The 19,850-nt window shown below is 34.6% G+C and overlaps 1 protein-coding gene across 10 annotated transcripts in view; it reads left to right on the top strand.

Annotated features, from left to right (window-relative positions):
* The window catches only part of LOC128227936 (centrosomal protein of 135 kDa-like), a 36,708-nt gene that overhangs the window by 14,212 nt on the left and 2,646 nt on the right, over positions 1-19,850 (top strand). Inside the window, exons 1-22 of one of the 10 annotated variants that reach the window (XM_052938897.1) lie at positions 277-395; positions 4,846-4,974; positions 5,459-5,740; positions 6,196-6,346; positions 7,096-7,370; positions 7,747-7,869; positions 8,758-8,790; positions 10,900-10,992; positions 11,345-11,407; positions 11,903-12,076; positions 12,360-12,589; positions 12,900-13,170; positions 13,450-13,505; positions 13,765-13,933; positions 14,219-14,329; positions 14,677-14,862; positions 15,222-15,431; positions 15,750-15,952; positions 16,280-16,384; positions 17,046-17,108; positions 18,631-18,756; positions 19,338-19,358. In XM_052938897.1, coding sequence (XP_052794857.1) covers positions 4,885-4,974; positions 5,459-5,740; positions 6,196-6,346; positions 7,096-7,370; positions 7,747-7,869; positions 8,758-8,790; positions 10,900-10,992; positions 11,345-11,407; positions 11,903-12,076; positions 12,360-12,589; positions 12,900-13,170; positions 13,450-13,505; positions 13,765-13,933; positions 14,219-14,329; positions 14,677-14,862; positions 15,222-15,431; positions 15,750-15,952; positions 16,280-16,384; positions 17,046-17,108; positions 18,631-18,756; positions 19,338-19,358 — 3,035 coding nt within the window. In that variant the 5' untranslated portion in view covers positions 277-395; positions 4,846-4,884. Of the gene's footprint in view, positions 1-276; positions 396-4,845; positions 4,975-5,458; positions 5,741-6,195; positions 6,347-7,095; positions 7,371-7,746; positions 7,870-8,757; positions 8,791-9,698; positions 9,732-10,899; positions 10,993-11,344; positions 11,408-11,902; positions 12,077-12,359; positions 12,590-12,899; positions 13,171-13,449; positions 13,506-13,764; positions 13,934-14,218; positions 14,330-14,676; positions 14,863-15,221; positions 15,432-15,749; positions 15,953-16,279; positions 16,385-17,045; positions 17,109-17,614; positions 17,685-18,630; positions 18,757-19,337; positions 19,359-19,850 lie in introns of those variants that run through there. The other 9 variants (XM_052938888.1, XM_052938895.1, XM_052938887.1 and 6 more) reach the window with 9 other exon arrangements.

Here is a 19,850-nt window from a genome sequence, read left to right as displayed (position 1 = left end):
ACCCATAAAGACAAAACTTGCCTTAAACCTAATAAAAATCATTGCTAAACCAATATTTCACCTTAATGCTAGCCAATTTAGATTACCAGTTCAGTGTTTGTATATTTAAAACCAACCGTGTGATACACTACAGGCTTGATAAATCTATACCTGCATTTTAATCGCCCTTTATTGAACCTCAGAGAAAATCCCGGGATCTTAGTGACATGCTCAAACTTGGTATAGTGGAATCCATTCAGCTCTTATATTACTATAGATAGATCTTCAGCAGGATATTGGCTATGTAATAAAGCTGGTTGTACGTCACTGACTTAACGTACGGGTGACTGGTAAAAGTGGTCTCGCTTTGGAACTTTGAAACTTGTGTAGGACACTAGGATTATTTTTTGAGTTTGGTAAGAATTTTTCTATGTTTTAAACCAATTTCTTTGCAATTGAAAGAGTTTATTGCTATCTGCACATGTTTAACACTTTTGTCCTCCATATTGTTTACACAAATTTCCATGGTTACATGTTAAGAATGTGAACAATAAAATGCTTATCTGACAAACTTGAAATGAAATTAAAGCTGACTTGTAAAATGCTTCAATAAAGTACATGAAACAAAGTGATTGACTCTTATTGAAGTTATTTGTATCAACTGCTCATTATTGATTGAACTTTCATGAAAGCAAATCAATTTTCAATTAATTGGTTATGGTTTAAAACACATTAAACAATTAAATTTGTTTTCATTGTTGAGGTATTGAACATTTTCATTTCTGCAGAGTAAAATTTGAATATCTTTGTAACATGACTCAGGTTTAATGTTATTTGAACTACGCTATTGCAAGTTTGCATGTCCATGCAAATCTATCGTGGAAATATTGACATTGAATAAAGAATTAGGGCGTGTTTGATCAACAAATATCAGACATAATTCCAATAATGGTTCGCATAATATCATGTAAGTTCTTAATAACTCCTTATTATAAGATCATATTAAGGGGCACTGGCCAGTGGTATTTCTGGCTTATATCCTGATTTTGAGCTGGTAAGCCATAGAAAGTGAAATCAATTGCTTTATTTATGGCATTGACAGAGTTTATATATATTGTGGTATTGAAGTGGCTTTTGTATTTTATTAGTTTAATAAAAAAAATCAGAAGCTTTTATTAACCAATGTATTGATCCATAGGCCAGTAATAAAATCAGTCAAAAGATTGACACATTTTGGTGAATTGTTTGTAACAAATTTGAAGCTTTTGTGAACAACAATGTCTAGCTTTTGCCTAGTTGATTTTGAAAATTGCACTTTCAGCAACCACTGATCCATATGTCAAACATCATTTACGAGGCTTTTGAACCTTTTTAATTTAGTGTTAATTTAAATATGCATACAAATATAAATTAGCCATTGTAGTGGGTTTGTATTCAAAGTCACTGACTGTTTTTTTTCTTCTGATGTTTTATTAAAGTTAAATCTTTTATGCTTGTCAATTTTATGCAATAGATCTCATAAGTATGATGTCTACTTTACAATCCGATGATTCCAATTATCTTGAATATGCCAGACAGGTCATTGCTTGCTATTATGGCTCCAACCCAAAGGCCAGGATAAACAAGCTGACCCCAAACTAAGCACCATCACCCGTGACCAACACCACTTTTGTTACTGGTGTAAAATGGACAGCTCATACTTTGAATGATAATATATGTTCAGACCTGTGACAAGTGTTTTATATATATATATATGTACACTACTTAGACTTAATAAACAATGATTTCTGTTCTGTCCTAGAATGATTAATGCATTGACCTTGCTACTGATGTGTCCCTCATACAATGCCATGTGTTTGGTGATAGGAACTTTTTCTCAACTGCTGGCATTGTCACTTGTTGTTAACCATACTTCATAGTCTTTTATTAATTGTTTAACTGCTTTATTGACATTCCAGCCTCTTTGAACATTAAATATTTACAATCCAACTAGTATATTAACACAGTAAGTTGTAAAACTATTGTTTTCCCTCATTGTTAATCATGATTGAGTTCTTTATTGCAAATTGTCACTCATGAGCATGGGATCAATATTGATGGCCCATGATGAGTTTATCATGCTCATGTTTAATCATTCTCCTTGTCTTCCAGTCATCAAAATTAGGCTTTCGGATTAACCAGCCCGAATTGATATACTAAAGCTTGGCATAACATTTTTTTAACAAGCCCTGCTGTATAAAACCCAGAATTTGAGCAAGCCTGGAAAGCATTTTATTGCAGGGCTTGCGTGCTATTGTACTAGTTTGGACCCCTGATCTTCCCGACTTATGACTCGACTATGAGCCTAATAGTATGGTTATTCCAATTGGGGAGTAAAATAAGTTAAAGGCTGAGAGGAACTTGAGCCATCTTCTTTGTTGGATTTTTTCTAAACAATTAAAACAAAATCTGTCTGGTGTTCCCATCGAAGGAGACATAAGCATTACTACCAGTATTAAGTCTCAATTAAATGAAATTCTTCTGTTTTCTTTATGCAAGTTTACAATGTATATAACACTGTGAGTATCTCACTCCACAAGTCATGTCATATTTCATACAAAGGCATGCTATAATTGATATCATGACCAAGATTGTCAACAGAAATTTGATACAATTACTTTTGTTTTAATGAACATGTACTTAATTTTAAATATTGCTGAGACTATAAAATATTAGCCTTAATGTGGCGGTGACATTCCTACTACAATGTACCTTGAACGACTTTATCTCAAAATGATATCCCTTTATTGTTGCCCAATCGTTGAATTGTGATTTGATCCTTATAAAAGACAATATATATAGGCGTCTGTAGGGACATGTATATTGACATATCAAATGTCTTTAATTATTGGATTTGTAATTACAACCTTTTATGACAAGCTTAATACACACATAAGAATTAAGACTTCGTGTAGTGACCTTTCGAACCTTTGGAACTTTGGTTGTGTTAATTAGGAGATACATGGTATAGGGTTGAATCTTGGGAATTAAATGTTATCAGGTATGTACCAGTATAAGGTACACATTTGTATATTGCATAATCAATAATTGTTTTGTATGGTATGAAGAACAATGACTTTGGCATGGTCACAATACATTTATTTTCAATAGTAACATTTAATTTCCATCATTCAGCCACTGTGGATTCTTAAAGCGGGTGGGGTGGGCTTAGCTTAAATAAAACAAAATGAAAAAAGACTGATATATACAATGTATTTAATTAATATTTGATCATGAAATTGTTTTGCTAATAAATTTTACTGAAGTAATAGAGTAGAATTTTCAATGCTTAATTATTAAGTTATAAGTATACTTAAATGAAAGTCAAGTCTATGTCAACTTTCCCCTTAATCGTCTTACAAACACACTAAATGGGCAATATCAGACATTTTTACCACTGCATACAAAGATTTTAAAAACTGCTATTGAAATACCGTTATCAGAAACCAAAAGTTTATCCATTTGTAATCATCATATGCCTTTAAGTACTTATCTTTTCAATTTTCCAAATGGGCCAAGTTATCTTTGGTATTTGAGTTTGCGTGTGTTTAAAGACTGCGGGATCTTTTCAGATGTAAATTTTGTTTGGTTTTGGCTATAACACCACCGTCGACTTTGAACAAGTCTGGCCTTGCAAAATGGAAATCAAATTGCTCCTTATTTTTTTCCTGGTCTCTCTTGTGTTTGATTACCCTGTAAATGAAGTTCTAATGATATTTAAAACTGACAATCACATTCTTCCACATACATATTTTTAATACCTTTATGATGTGACATTAATTAATTGAATTATAGATCAATACCATTAAAAGAAATATTTGTCAATAAATGTCAGCAAAACATTTATTTAAGATAATTGAATAAGGATAAACATAACAAGAGAGCACTTCTGGAGTTTGATAACAAAGTCTACTTAAGTACCCTGTAGAAGTTATATTATATGCTTGCATTATTCAAATCCTATTTGCAAATAATGAGCCGTAACCCACTGAAAAACACACAACTCATGTCTACCAAAACTGCCCCATCCTTCGTTCTGTTTGTTGAGCCTTACCGTCTTTCTCATGGTGTGAGTCAAAATCGTCGTTTATTGACTCTCCTGTTGGTTTATTGCCCTAATCAGCTTTGTCACCAGGACAAAATGAAGACCCACAACAGATATGTACACTTCCCTGGCTTACTCATGTAAACATTTGTTTACAATGATGTGAAGTATAGTACTTTATTGTTTTGTCATTTTTTCAAGCATGTTCATGGAAGTTTTATATCAGTGACACACACACAACCCCACACATGGAATGAGCAGTACTTTCGAATTCTACAGATGTACAGCAAGAGCTTTGTGCATGTTTTTCAAAGATTCCAAAGTCATTTAGGTAATAATGATTATAAAGCCAGAATAAGCATGCAAGATAACTTTCTTGCAGTAAAATTAACTAAAAGCAGGTGATGCAATTGGAAAATTATTTATTGTTAATTTTGACTCCATTATAACAAACCCTTATGACCTATGTCTTAGATTGTTACAAATACTATAATGAGAGTCTTGAAGAGAGTTAGCCTTGGGTGAGGACTGAACCCAACCCTAACCCATCCTCGACCCTTCGTGAGGATAGAACCAAGCTCTAGGGTGAAGAATTGAACCAAACCCTCTGTTAGGGTCATCCCAAACCCTCAGAGGAGAATCAAAACAAACCTTGAGTCGGAGCAAACTCAACCCCTTAGTTTAGGATCAAACCAAGGACCTGTTATGTTTAGCAGCAAACAGCTGTGATGATTCCAATCCCTCAATAATGATATGATATAGATACAATTTTATCACTTCAGGTTGAAGGTCGTGATGAGGAGATAGAACGACTAAACAGAATGTTGGACGGCGGACGACCCTCGGATGTTGTGGCCCTGGAGGCCCGGAACAGGGCCAACGAGAGAATGATCTCACACCTCAATATACAGGTAAGAGCATTTTAATATCAGCATTCACCCAACCACACTCAAACAGATGACAATTATGTCATTGTTAAACTTAAATTATTACCTAAAGATTTAAGATGATCCTTACATGATATGGCCCATAAGGCCAGACATAGTGTCAAAGAAGTTGGAGAAATCCTACAAAAGATTGTGATTAAGTTCATTAAGTGACAATGTCAAGGCCATCATTTATGGAATAACTGTTTAATCATTGTATGAACAGATTGTTAGTATTTAGTATTTACACTCATTGTTTGCAACATAACAGCTGCTTCATCGATGACATCACTTGTTTCATGGACTTCATATACATTTTACCACTGTAAAACATCTTTTGACCAATCACAAGCATCATTTTTGTGTTATCAGATCTATTTTGAAGATATTGCAGTTTAAAGGAAGCTCAGTAGGAGATATATAGATTAGAAATAAAGTATAACCATTTTAAGTATATTTCGTATTCCAGATTGACTTCTTGCAACAGAAGAACCGCGAGATGGAGCGAAAGTTCCGTGACGCAGTTACCGACAGAAGTGAAATTGAGACCGACCTTAGCAAGGCTCAAGCCCGCATTAGTGACCTTGAACTCGATCTACAGAACGTAGACAGACATGCTAAACGGATTGAGACAGATAGAAATATTGTCTTGAAAACAGCAGACAAGGAAATGATCGAAGCGAAGGATGAGTTGGAAAAATCCCGACATGAGCTGGAAGACCTGGATCTTACAATCGCACAACTCAGGGCTGTACGTAGAATGTAGTTTATAGGATAAACTGATGGATCTTAATGAATCATTGCATTAGTTAGTTCGGTGACAAATATTTGTGAATTTTGACCAAGCTAATGATCAAATTTTTTTTGTCGTATTGTTCAGATCATCTGGTTTGATTATAATAATTTTTTAGCGTATATGGTCTAAACAGCTCGAGACTTAAATTTTTCTGGGTGCAAAGAGTTAGATAAAAGTAAAAATATTTTCAGCTTATTGGTTGGCCTCTGAAACATGGTATTGAAGATCTCTACGCATTGAGTTAGTTCTTAAAGTTAAGGGATCATTATCTTTTATCTTATCCATTCAACTTATATGTACATACCATCATTGTAAAAGAATTGAACATGTTATAATAGTTATATACTTGTAAGAAACGAATATTTTTCAAAGAGTCAGGACGTGATTTCATGGAAATATTATTATTTCAGGAAAATGAGCGGTTTTCAAAGGACTTAGCAGAGGCTCGCTCCTCGCTGACAACGAAGTCCGGAGACTTGATGAGACTGGAAGAACTTCACGATCGTGTGGCCGAGGACAAGAAACGACTCAGTCACAGGGTCAACAAACTCATGGCAAATGGTGTGCAATTTAAAACCTTTGATAGGATTTCAGTTGTTAATACTTCTTAATCTATTAATATGGTCAGAGTTGTATGATTTAAGGTTGAATTTGTTTGATATTCTTCGTATTTGTCCAAGTGTATGTCAAAGAGTGATTTTATGTCTGTGTTAGTGTTGTCGAAGCATAGACTACAAAATTCAGGGTAAAAAAAATAGTTAAAGAAGACTAAACATATTGTTTTCACTTGATTTCAATTTATTATATACTGGTATATTTGAAAATCTTGTGTAGACTGATGGTACATGATGATTTGTTAGTTTAAGGATATTTACTAGAAAGGGCTTTAGCCAGGTTTTAAAAAAGATAGGGTGCTGAAGATGAGGGACAGGGTGGTAAGGGAGGAAAGGGCACATTGATTTGGGCTGCGAAGAACTTCAACATTTTAAATTGGACCAAGAGTGTTAGGAATTGGGTTAAAATGAAGTAAAATTTGGTGTCAACTGGCAAATATGTAAATTTTGTAAGTATTTATAATGATATTATTTGTTTTAATCAAAACTACAGAAATATTTGACAGTCTTCAGTAGTGAACTCTTTGAGGGCAGAAAGGTGCACATGTTTGTCTCCATGATGACAGAATGGTGCTTCCAAAATGGACAGTTATTGTCATTCAATATGATTATACATATTACACAAGCCTTTGTCTAATAATCATAAGATTTTGTGTTCGACAACCTCTATAAGGAAAATTAATTTAAATATTACAGAGAAAGAACTGGTCCTGGAAATTGAGCGACTGAAGAGGAAGAACGTCCCAACTGGTACTTCAAAGAAGGGCAAGATCCCGAGCAAGCTCGACGCCTTTGTCCGCAGCGTAGAAGAGGAGCGCAACTACTACCGCGACCAGGCTGAGGCATTCCAGAAGATGCTACGCGGGGAGATTCCATCTCGACTCCCGAGATCTCGTACCCCATCTAGACCTTCATCGCGGTCTGCAAGTCCAGCACGCGAGATGAATGCCTCCGCTAAGGCTGACAAAAAGGTAGGGTTTTCAAATAGGAAAGGCAAGGGAATTTCATGATTATATGAAAAAATAATAATCAAAGGCAAACTTTTAAGTAGCACATGTGGAGAAAATTTTGCAAAGTTTAAATATTTGTATATTGTTTAGATTTTTCTTAAATGGTTGTACAGAGATAGATATGGTTTCATAAAATATACATGCATACTAAATGTCAAGAAGGGTAGAAATAAAAAGAATGTTTTAAATTCAAACAATAATTATTGTAATTGTTGTGCCTTTCCTTAGACAAAGGTAGATAATATGTCTTGTGGATCTTAATCTTTTTCGTCAATTTGGACTGTACTGCACAGTAATTAAAGGTAACTTGTTTGATAAAAGAGTATAAAATCTTCAGGCTGCTGCCCAGTATGAGGCCATCATGCGAGTTATGGAGGAAGAGAGAGATTATTACCGCACTGAATATGAGGCCCTGAAAATTGCCAAACGTGCTTCATCTGCCCGTGCTACGCCAACAAAGGTAGGTTACCCACCAATATTAGTTTTGATAGTAACCATTTTTCATGTAGTAAATGATACATTGGTACAATTTTGCCTTTTGGTTTAAAATGGTGTTTAAAAGTTAATAACAAAGTTTTGAATTTTGTTTGGTTTTTGGCTTTAACTGTAGAGCTTTTCATAAAAATTGCGCGACTAATTGCAAATTTGCTTATTGAATTTTATATAGAATTCTTCCCCTTTTCAAGTTAAGTCTCACTATTTCATTTTATTGTCTTGGGATAGTTTTTTGTCTTTTTCAATACATTTTATTAAAGATTCTCAAAACTCATTCATTCATTCATTCATTCATCATCTTTTTTTAATCTTTCATCCCCATCTTTCCTAGCTAAATGATGTCAAGAAAAAGAGTGTAAGTAATATAAGACCCTTATGAAGAAGTTGACACCCAAATAACTTAACTTTCCTAACTTTTGAGATTCCCTCATCTTAAAGAAATGTGAGAAAATGGCAAAATCCTTAATATTTACTGCAAGCGTAATTGAGTTAAAGCCTGATTTTGTGGTGGAATAGTTTATTAACACTTGTGTGAATTAATCTTTAGTTTCATATAGATTGGCTGATTTCTTGAAATCTAGACATCTTTGATTGTTTCTTTCAAGTAAAGATACAAATTAAAAAAAAGGAACCACATTACATTAGTTTATTACATCAATACAAATTTACATAGCTGGCATTCTTGGAAGCCAAATTTATCCAATAATGTCACAGTCAGATGCATTTGTTACGCTGTCCTGACATGCCTTGAGTTGTTCATATGAATATCTTACGAGTACTTTCATTTGACCTCTATGTACATGCAATTATTGTACACAGTTAAAAAAAATATTGCGTTTCCTTTCTTCACTAGCAACTGTTCAGCCCTTTTGAGTGGTATTACCCAGTAAGTTTCCGAACACAGCAAGGCATCATTGTCCCCTCCCACACACACACACACCTGTGTGGGTTTTGTCCCTTACATGTTTGTTTCCTGCACAGAGGTGACAGGGCACTATATGAGGGTTCATTACACTATAGTTGTAATTAATTTAAGAAGTTATAGCAGTATTGCATTGAACCAAACTGGCATGGTCCTTTTTAAAAAAAATAATATTGAAAGCACTCAGACAAATTGAAGTGATATTTGTTTGACTGATGGCTTTTAGGCTACAGAGCATTTTAGCTTGTAAGCTTGTCCATTTTTCAAAGACACAAAGTTGAGGTTTGTCATGGCTTTGGCATCGTTTTTATTTTAACTTGGTCATTACTAAAAAAAACATTCAAGGTAGTCATGGAAACTTGGTACACATGTTGCAAGAGACAATACAAATATGTATAGCAAGACTCTGGTTTTAATGATTGTTGTCCTTTTTTTACTCTGTGGCACTCTCACCTATCTTACTATCGACATATAAGTTTTCACTTGTTCATGAAGAATCAGCACTAAAAAAATAAACTCCGAACTTTCAATATTTTTTAAAGCAAATATACAGTTTTTAACTTTAATATTGTTAAATAGTATTCTACAAGTCCATTAGTAAACCCTTAATCTAAAGGCATTTTTCAAAATACTAACAAAGAAGTTCTTGTAACATTTTCAGACTTTGATGGCAAAGGTAGTACGTAAATTAAAAGTATACAGGAAGTGCCATGCAAAGTCTTTAAATTAAACAAGTGTTTATATGTTAGTTTTTTGGGGAAAAAATCGAGACCAAAACGTCAATCAAGAGTTCACTAAAGGATTTGTACATACGTATTCCCTGAGGAAAAATGACGCTGACAGATTAACTGCGACTATAAATTATCTGATAGGACACAAACGAAAAAAGAAAATCTAAGAGAACAGTGAGTATACCTGCTTTAAATCACTGCCGAGCTTATTTCAAATGCTTCACAATTTTGTTTCTCATATGATTTAGTATTTGAATGTCTGTGATGTAATGTAATGTCATGTAGCTCTTTTATTTGTTAAATGTTAGCTTGTTTATGGGACTGCAGGTTTTCTCTCTATCAACTTGTGTAGAAACATGTATGTTGTGGTGATGTCTTCATGTGTTTTTCATACAGCTAACATTTTGCTGATCCACTAATCTAATATGACCAGATTTTTTCTCTTGCTAATTAATATGTAAACTTACATTCACATTGAACTTTTTTTGGTGTTCAAATTTCCGAGTACAGAGAGAAAGACAACATCATTAAAAGTTATAAACATTCAAGAACTGTTTTGATTTGTAATAAGACACTGTTTTGATTTGCAATAAGACACTGTTTTGTTCTGTAATAAGACACTGTTTTGATTTGCAATAAGACACTGTTTTGTTCTGTAATAAGACACTGTTTTGTTCTGTAATAAGACACTGTTTTGTTCTGTAATAAGACACTGTTTTGTTCTGTAATAAGACACTGTTTTGTTCTGTAATAAGACACTGTTTAATTCTGTGACTTCTCTGAGTTACAAAAATAGCCCTATTAGAATTGTTGTAATAAAGTAGACGCTGCATGACGTGGTTTATTGTTACATGTAGTGTAATGAAATACTTAGAAACTAATTAGCAATTAATAAAAAAGACATGCTTAGATTGGCCAATGTTTCAAATGGGTTAAAAGATAAAAAAGAAAAACTGTTAAACTGCTTGTTTGTCTATGCATGAACAATAAAGTTAAAATCGAAAGAAGTTGTTTACACTCCAAGTTAAATTAATTAAGTGATTGCTTTTAAAGCTGCTAGCAGCGCTGAACTTGTTGGTCTTTGATGAAACTGAAAAGATTCATTCTTTAAGATCTTAAGCAGATGACCATGTAACCATTTCCTCATGATTTTACAAAGAACGCTTAAGGATGCTATATGTAATAAAGATATGAACTTAACAAGCTTACAGAATGAACCTTTTATTGAAAGTATTACATGTGCCTCAGCTTAAACTGTTTTAAATCATCATAAAAGCTCTTTGTTCAGCCCCTGACCACCCCTGTATGTATGTATTTCCTTCATTGTTGTTATATGTTACAGGGTCTGTCGGAGGAGGCAGAGATTGTGAAGCTGACCAAGGAGAGGGATGAAATGAGACAGCTCCTAGACAAGTTTGAACGTCACATGGCAGAGGTATTTGCCTGCATTTGCTAACATGAATATTCATCAAGTTTGTGCTCTTACTCTGTTTTATAAAAAAAAATTATAATACAATGATATGTTACCACTGTGTGTTTAGCAAAAAGCATGGAGGATGGTGTCTGCATAGTGGCTGAATTGTCATTGTGCAAAAACAAACTTTTGTTGGCCGTAACTAAAAAAATGTCTTCAAAATTATTATGATTATGGAAATAAGTGCACTTTCACAATGTCATTATGCAAAATTTATATACTGCATAAGTTATGCCCTTGATTAAATGGAAGCCTCAATACTCTTGTTTTATATTTAGGGAAGTTTTGCTAATGTTGGATGTGTATGTTACAGATCCAGGCCAATGTGAAGGTTCTTACTGGAGAGAGAGACAAACTGAACCAGATGTATGAGGAGGTAAGTGTCTGTACTTCAAAAACACGTTAAATGTTGAATTTTTTAACATTGCAGATTATATATGTTAACTTTAATAAGCAAATGTTTGTTTCTAAGTTCTATAGAAAACAACGTTGGACCGATTGTTCAGAACTTTGTTTAAGTCATCGTTGTTCACTTTAAACCTTTACTGCTCTGGAAATTTCATGAAAACACACGTGATTTGCAATATTTATAACAATACTTAAGAAAACTCTTTAAAATAGCAGTTCTTGTTTTATTTAAACAAGAGCGCTCCATAAATATTTCACCTTTAAAAGTAAACAAAGATATCTTGAATCCTTTTAACTTAACTTGAATCAAGTGCTGAACAGTCTGGTCAGTGTTTCAGAGAAAAACAACTAGAAGAAACATTTTGTGCTTATTTGAATCCAACACAGACACGCTTACCAAACAATTAAACTGGATATATTTTGAAACTTTACCATCTATTAATGATTCCTTATGCTTCCCCAGGCCAAGGATGAGCTTCACAAAGTTCGACGAGAGCTGGTTCGCTCACCCAAGTCTCCGAAAACCTCTCTGGCAGCTCAGGCAGTTCTGAGACGTGTGGAGAACGAGCGGGATGATGCTGTGTCGGAACTTCGCAGGATGACCACTGAAAGGGACAGCCTCAGGGAGAGACTTAAGGTTTGTAAAATTTGTATTCTTAGCCAGCAATTTATAATTATGTTTAGTAGTATTATCTGTGAGTAGACTGCAGCATTAGGAATATTCAAAGACACAAGAATTTTCCATTCAATTATTGCTAACCATTTAATTTCAGTTATTGTTGTTTTTGTTCAGATTGATGAGTTTATGTTTTGAAAATGTTGAACCTATTTTCATGCAAAAAGCAAGAACAAATCAGGCCTTTGCCTGTTACTTTTAACAATAATTCTACTTTCTCAATATCAGAGTTCCTTCATTCTAGATTGCCACAGAGGTATCCCTATCTGAAAAAGCCAAGCTAGAACAGCGTGGGGAAGACCTGGAATCCGCCCTCCAGCAGGCCGAGAGTGAACGGGGTGAGCTGATTATGCGCGTCACCACCCTCAAGGAGGATGTTCGCAGTCTGGAAGCTCAGATTAAGGACATGGCCGGTAGATTGTCCGAGGCCCAGGATGATTCATCGACCAACAAGTCTAAGGCCACTCAGATGAAGTAAGTAGGGAGTGAGTTGCTGTAACAACTAGGACACCCTTACAGCATTAGATAGAATCTCTAAGCTTTTTTAACAAGGACCTCAACATAATGAAACTTAATGTTGTAAAAAAGAACTAAAACTGTATATGTTTTGTTTTTTTAGATATTTATGTTAGGAAACCTATATACATAACACATTGACTTTAAATCAGCGCAGTAAAGGCAGTTTTAAAATATATTTTTTATTGAGAATCTGTTTTTAAAAGGAGATCTTGGTAACAGGGCATTATCTTAATGTATCAATAAATATTTCTCAATTTTTCTCTAGGATGTTGGCTGAGGAGACAGATCGTGGCCTAGAGGAGACCCAAAAGCGTCTTGCCCGTCGCGAGAGTGAACTTAATGCCCAGGAGGAACGATGTGCCCGACTGGAAGAGAGAATTGGGGAACTCCAGCGTGTTATTGCTCGCTCGGGAGATGAGAATTCTGGGCTTCGCGGAACCGTTAGCCAGCTGGATCGAGAGAAGGATAACCTCCAGATAAGCGTGGATGAAAAGACCGAGAAGGTCGCGAACCTGAATGAGGAGGTCTTGCTTAAGGTGGGTATTGGGCATTTATGAATGGTTTTGTATAAGACCATCATCAAAATTATTATTGAAAATCTATTTTCTGCGTAATAAACAGGAAGATTAAGTTTTTCTTTACATTTACTCTATTTAAGGGACATCATGTACAGTAAAAAATGTGCTCTCTTTTGGTGCAGATTTTAATTTTTCAGTGAACATCCTAATTTAGTTCATATTGCTTTTATCAAAGGTTTACAGCGGTCAAATACTAAGACCTTCACAAAGTCATTATAAGACTATTTTATTTTCCAGGAGAAACTCATCAGTGACTTGAAGGTTCGCATCAGTGAGTTGGACGCCCAGCTTGGGTAGGTATTTTATGATTATTTAAAGAGTGCTAAGTATCATGAAAAAAATCAAGTTTGCATTTATAAAGCCAGAAATGTTTTTTTAACTTGTAAAAATGTAACTTTGTGATTTTTTTAGCAGAAATACAAGGTTGTTTGTTTTAGGTATTTGCCATTTCCTTTTCCTAACAGCACCAGTAAGATTCTGCCTTCAAAGACGTTTCTATTTGATAATTGAAAGCCAAATTGATTTTAGTTAAATTGACCATAATATCTTCAGCCATGCCAATGACAACATCAACATGAAGGATCGTGAGCTGAAGTCGCTACGTCGCCAGCTGGACAGCACATCTGATGATCTCAATGAAAACTCTCGTGGGAAGGAGATTGCTCTGCGAGAAAACAGGAGACTTCAAGATGACCTGTCAGTTATGACTCGTGAGAACCAGGTATGTATTTAAGATAATGCCAAAGCAATAAACAAGAATTCTGACAGAAAAGGAGATTGCCTAAGAAAAATGAGAGAATCTTAATTGACTTTGTTTTTCTAAATGGCAGTGTATTTACAATATGTTATGTAGTTTGAAGAAAATGCAACCATTCGAAACTTAAAAAAAGGTAAACTCAAAAAAATAAACTGGTTCAAGGGGGAAAAAGGTAACTGGTATATCTCTAGTGTTAAATATATCCGCTTCATAGAAGAATTTTGTATTTATATTTTATTTCTTACTCAGAAACTGAACCAGGAACTCCAAGAGGCCTTGGAGGACAAGGAAGGTCTCAAACAGCAGGTTCAGGAATACATCCTTGAAGTGAGACGGTTTGAGGATACTCTCGCTAGCAAGGTGCGTAGTGTGCTTTAGATATATGTGGTTAAGGAATACAAGGAAGGTTTTTATTTGTTATAAAGAAGTATTTAAGATCCCATTACTCTCAGAAATGAAAGATGCAGGAAAGTGTGATGTAAAGACTATGTTTACCACTGGATGTAGCAAATGGTCAATGTTATTTCCATGTTAAATGATCTCCTGCTTTACTTCTATCCTTACCAGGATAAGGAGTGCTCAGATCTTTAAGACCTGTACTGTTCACTATCATTGAGACAAGCAAACCCAGTCTATCACTCTTTTACACCCTTCATTGTTAAACCACTTTTACCAGGTTATAATTGTTTTTTTGCTTTATTTTTCAGGAGAAGGAGCGCTCAGACCTCCTAGACCAATACCGAGCCCTGTCCTCGGAGGCAGAACAATACCAGACTGCAACCCACCAGCTGGAGAGTGATGGATCTAACATGAGACTTGAGATCATGACCAAGGACTCTGAGCTCCGCAGACTGAGAGACAAGGTCGATAACCAGGAGCGAGAGATTCAGGAGGTAGGGGAATTGAATGGAATCAGAAATAATATGTGGAAAACAAAAACAACAGATTTGCTTCAGTGTCTTAGATCAGTGTAAACCAATCTGACAAGTCAAACAAATATTCAGTGTGAAAAAGGGATCATAGGCATAAAATTAGATGGCTATTAGGGACTGGCCTCTCAGAGAGTAAATCTATGACCTCATTTGAATAGGATGTGTACTCTCATTGAATTTATAGGAAATATTTTTGGTATTTTTCTGGCTTTTAGTGACAAAGAGTAAGAGTTCATGATTTAAACACTGATTTTACTATTTAAGCTCAGGTTACAAAAACATGTTAATTTAGGTTTCTAAAAGGTTGAATCTTGTTGCAGCATCTGAATGCCGAGCAGGCCTACGAGCTCCAAGTATCGAACCTGACTCGCTGTTTAGCAAACCTGGAAGATAACCTGCGCCAGACAGATGATGATAAGAACACACTTCTCTCCGATTTGACTGCCGTACGGGAACTGTGCTCACGTCTGGAGGGAACTAAGGAATCTCTACAGAGGCAGCTCACTGCTCTCACCATTGATAAGGAATCGGTTAGGAACTTGTTTTAATTCCTGTTTGATCTTTTGGCCATTCTTAATTACTTATAAGATGTTGGACCAATGTTGTTAACTACAAAAGTCTTTGTATGGTACCTTTTTATTTAGCATGAAGCCTTAGTATAGGGAAAATTCACTACATATTGTGTATACAAAATGTGCATGAATTTTGGAGATAAATCTTTACAAATTTTCTTTAGTGTTTGTGCTATATATCTAAAGTCTCAAGCTGTCACCCATCCTTCTACATATTTGTACATGTATGGAAGAAACAACTAAACCTCACTGTATTTTTGTATTGAACTTTTCCAGCTGCAAGGCCAGTTCGATGATATCGCCCAAGAAGCGGAGCTGTACAAGAGCCAGCTGTCATCGGAGCGCCACACAAACAAGAACCTGGAATCTCTGCTACAGAATAACAGGGAGAAGGAGTTCACTTCACAACTGCAGAACCAGGAGCATGGAGCTGAGATACAGATGCTCAAGGATAGACTCTCACTCAATGAGAGCAAGATGTGAGTAGCATGGTTTACAGGAGTATTATTAAGGAAGGTATCAAAGGTCAAGATAGGGTACTGATTTATGTAGTGACTCTTATCAAATAAAATATTGCCAAGATACAGCGGCAGGCTCCGACTCGAAATAAGGTGATTTTAAAGGGAAACAGGATCAAGGCACTGATATACAGGTGCTGATAGGAAGACGGTCAATTATTGGAAGCAAGAAAGGTGGTTAAATATGGTAAGTTTGTGAGCTCCATTTCCTGTTCAGTTCTGTGGAGTTGATCAAGTGAAGTATATCAGTCATCCTGCAGTAATGTCATGTTTTCTTCGCGTTTGCAGTCAGAGTCAGAGCCGTGAGATCGCGTCCCTGCGCACCAGAAATGTGGAACTGGAGGGAGATGTGGAGCGACTTAGGAGACAACTCACCAGCGAGAAGTTTGAAAGGTAGGAGTGACCTCTGGGATAGATTTTATATAAATGTGACCAATATTGTTATCGAAGACATTTGATTTGAATCGAGGGCAGTTTAACATACAATGTGGATTTATTTTTGCTTAACAACAGCTCACTAGTGATAAGTTTAGAAAGGTAGGATTGAAATTGGGATGGATATTTGATTATGTTGGCAACTGCATTATCGGGGATATATATTAATTACTGTATGAGATCATTTTTCCTTGTATAAATTTTGATATTTAGGTATTTAATGTAAGGTTTGTGTTCACAATTATTATTTTCAGTTTGTCTCATGAAATTACTTAGTATTATATTCAAATGTCTTCATATGACAAAATTCGTCACAGTGTTGAGTTGCCGAGTTCCCAAGTAATAACACTCACATATTGTTTTTTCCTACATAACATTGAATTTTCAGTTGTAAGGTTATTTATTGATATTGCAGTGTTTGTAGGTTTTGCCATGCTCATTTTATGTTTTTGTAGAGCAGACTTAAATCTTAAGCATTTCTGCTAATATAAATATTGAGACTAAGATTGAGTGCTCACTTAATAAATAATCTTACATTGTATATATTATGTTAATTATGAGTTTGTCATTCACAAATGGTCACTCATTTGTATATCATGTCCATAACATCATGTTATAGTCTCCGAACTTCGTCTGGCGCTCGCAGTCTTACTATCATGTCCTTCAATGATGGGGGAATTCAGTGAGTGGAAATGTAGAGAATAACTTTTTCCATTTCTTATTATTTTTTTTCATTTATCTTTGACACCTGTTAGAAGGGGTAACTGTGGTTATCTATGGTGTCAATTGTTGATGCTTTTCCATCTGTTATGGGATTGGTAGAGATTACCAGTAATTAAGCAGGGTGGAGTCGGCAGAACTAGTGTCAAACTTCCTTATTCATTAAGATTTTAGAAAATATCATGTGGCTAATTTCAGAAAATACCAATGTCAGTATGTACGTGGCTCAATACCATCTCGCTTTTCCTCCCTTAATTTTGACTGACTTAGAAAATATATCATTAACATGATGTTTTGGCAGGTGGGTAACAAAATTATAATGTCATGTATGAAGTTGTTGAGCTGCAATTCATAACAGCATTGATGGTAATTATCAAAGGCAGATGAGTGAATTCATTAACTGGAAATATAGGTTATATTTCATTGCCATAAACTTCGGTAACCAATCCCTCTGCTATGTTATTTTAGGGAAAGAGAGCGATTCAATAACCTGTATAACAATTATGACAGCTATAAGAGCTGTGATTATGTGACACAAGTAAGAAGAAGTATACATATTAAGTAAAAACTGCATGACAAGCTGTATTGTATATACTGTGGTTGGGGGAAACATGCTTTATATCTGTGCTTCAATTTTGCATGTTGAATGGTTATGGGGGTAAATGTTGAGTATTGCATTAAAAGTAATGATGTATTTATTTCATTTTTATTTATTTATATTTTTGTATATCATATATTAAAAATTGAATGGGAACTGTTTCAGTATGCTTACTAACTCATGTATGTGTCAATATGTATGTTCATTATATGTTGCCAATGTGTTTGCAAAAGCATTTGGGTGCATAACTTTCCTAACTGCATCTTGTGTTTGTTTCATATGCTATTGGAATAACAACAGTGTAATAAAATTTTCAAGTTATAATGGTACTTCAGCCTTTGGAAGTATTTTTGCATGTATTTGACTTTTCCAAGCTGTATTATTCGATTAAATAATGTCTTTACTTTTGTAGGATTTATTTTATTTTTAATCTGCTCTCATTAAGCATAGCATTTAAGATATAACAGTTTTTCTAAATTTCTTATTTTGTATGTGCTAACTTTGTCATATGTTGACTGTAAGACATAATATGTGTATTTGTTGATAATTTCCCATGTATATAGGAGACGTTTCCATCATGATTTATTCCCATTTTGTATTCATTAGTTGATATTAACACAAGCCCGGAAGTTCTGCACTGATAAAATGTCTATTGCTTTGCACAACTTTTGGTTTTGTAAGTAGGGCTTGTTAGAATGCGGGCTTTTTTACCTAAAAGTCTCATTTCAATGATTGTGTATTTCTGTGTGGTCTGATTCTGTATTTCAATATGGTTAAGGTATAAAAAGGCCAATTTCCATCCACTTCCATAATTATAAATTAAACTAGCTGATAGTGGTTCCCACCCTAAATGAAGTTTGACTATTGTGTACTGCTGGTCTTTCAGAGAGAGAGCGGTTCAGGAGCTGAGACGTCATGGTCTGGTGCCCCCACTACCGACACTGGATTACTCGAGCAGCACTCGCTACAGGTCCACAAGTCCCGCAAGGTCAAGGTCACGCAGTCCTACCAGGTACACACACAACTTTTACATGCAGTAAAAATCTTCTTCTGTGTGTGTTTGAAAATTTTCTTTGACAAAGGTATGAGTGAAAGTTTATATAAATAAGTATGTGCTTCAGTTAGGAGAGCTTGCACATTTGTTGAAATAACTTTGTAACGAGGCTAACAGTTCTAGTGTCGGCTGTCTGATATCTTATTTGTGATCACATTAATTAAAATTGATTGAACTTTCAATTTTCTCATGTTTAAATGCAAGTTCATTTAGTTTTTTAAATTTTAAAAGGTGTTGTTTTTTCCAATTTTGAAAAAGAACGTACTATGGAACTGTTTTATAAAAAAAATATTTTAGTAATCCTGCATCCTTCACCTCAATATTGAATTGAATTTTTAAACTTTCACTCATATACATTTTTTTTTCATCAATTGCAGATTTTTATGCTGTTTTATTTTTTTGTTATTTTGTGGAATTGTGACATTCTGATTTAACATGCATGTTTCCTGTATTAACTGCACATGAGATAGTGCACCTAGTTGTGTTGCACAGTGATTCATTATTCAAACAACAACACTTCCATCCCTAATGCATTCAAGATGGCGAACATTGGAACTGAGGTCTGTATTTAATAAGCATGATAGATTAGAAATATTGAAGCATATAGATAAGTAGATTGACAAACAAAAGACAAGATTGTATATAGTGAGTGCACATAGTTTTCACATATACACAGATTAGACGTACATGGTGTATGCTGAAAATATGCAGCACAACTAATGGTTACCAATACCTTATTAACTGATGCACAAGGTGTTCTTCAAATTATTTTTGTGTATAGATTACCAGTGTTTGAAATTATAATTTGTCTACAGCTTCTGTTAGTTGACCCAACCAATAACAATAACAAGTTAAGGCTAATTTTCAAAATGGATGTATGGAGAATTTAAAAAAGTGTACCCAGTAAATGATATATTTTCAATCAACAATAAGATAATGGTGTAAGGGTCAGTAATACATGTGTATATTAATTGATTGAATCAATGAATTATTGATATTTTCTATATTTCTATGATTGAATTATTTAACTTTTCAAATATTGAAATGTAACG

Source organism: Mya arenaria, chromosome 3 (genome assembly GCF_026914265.1).
Source record: "Mya arenaria isolate MELC-2E11 chromosome 3, ASM2691426v1".
NCBI classification, from domain to species: domain Eukaryota; kingdom Metazoa; phylum Mollusca; class Bivalvia; order Myida; family Myidae; genus Mya; species Mya arenaria.
This window is presented reverse-complemented; position numbering and strand designations above follow the sequence as displayed.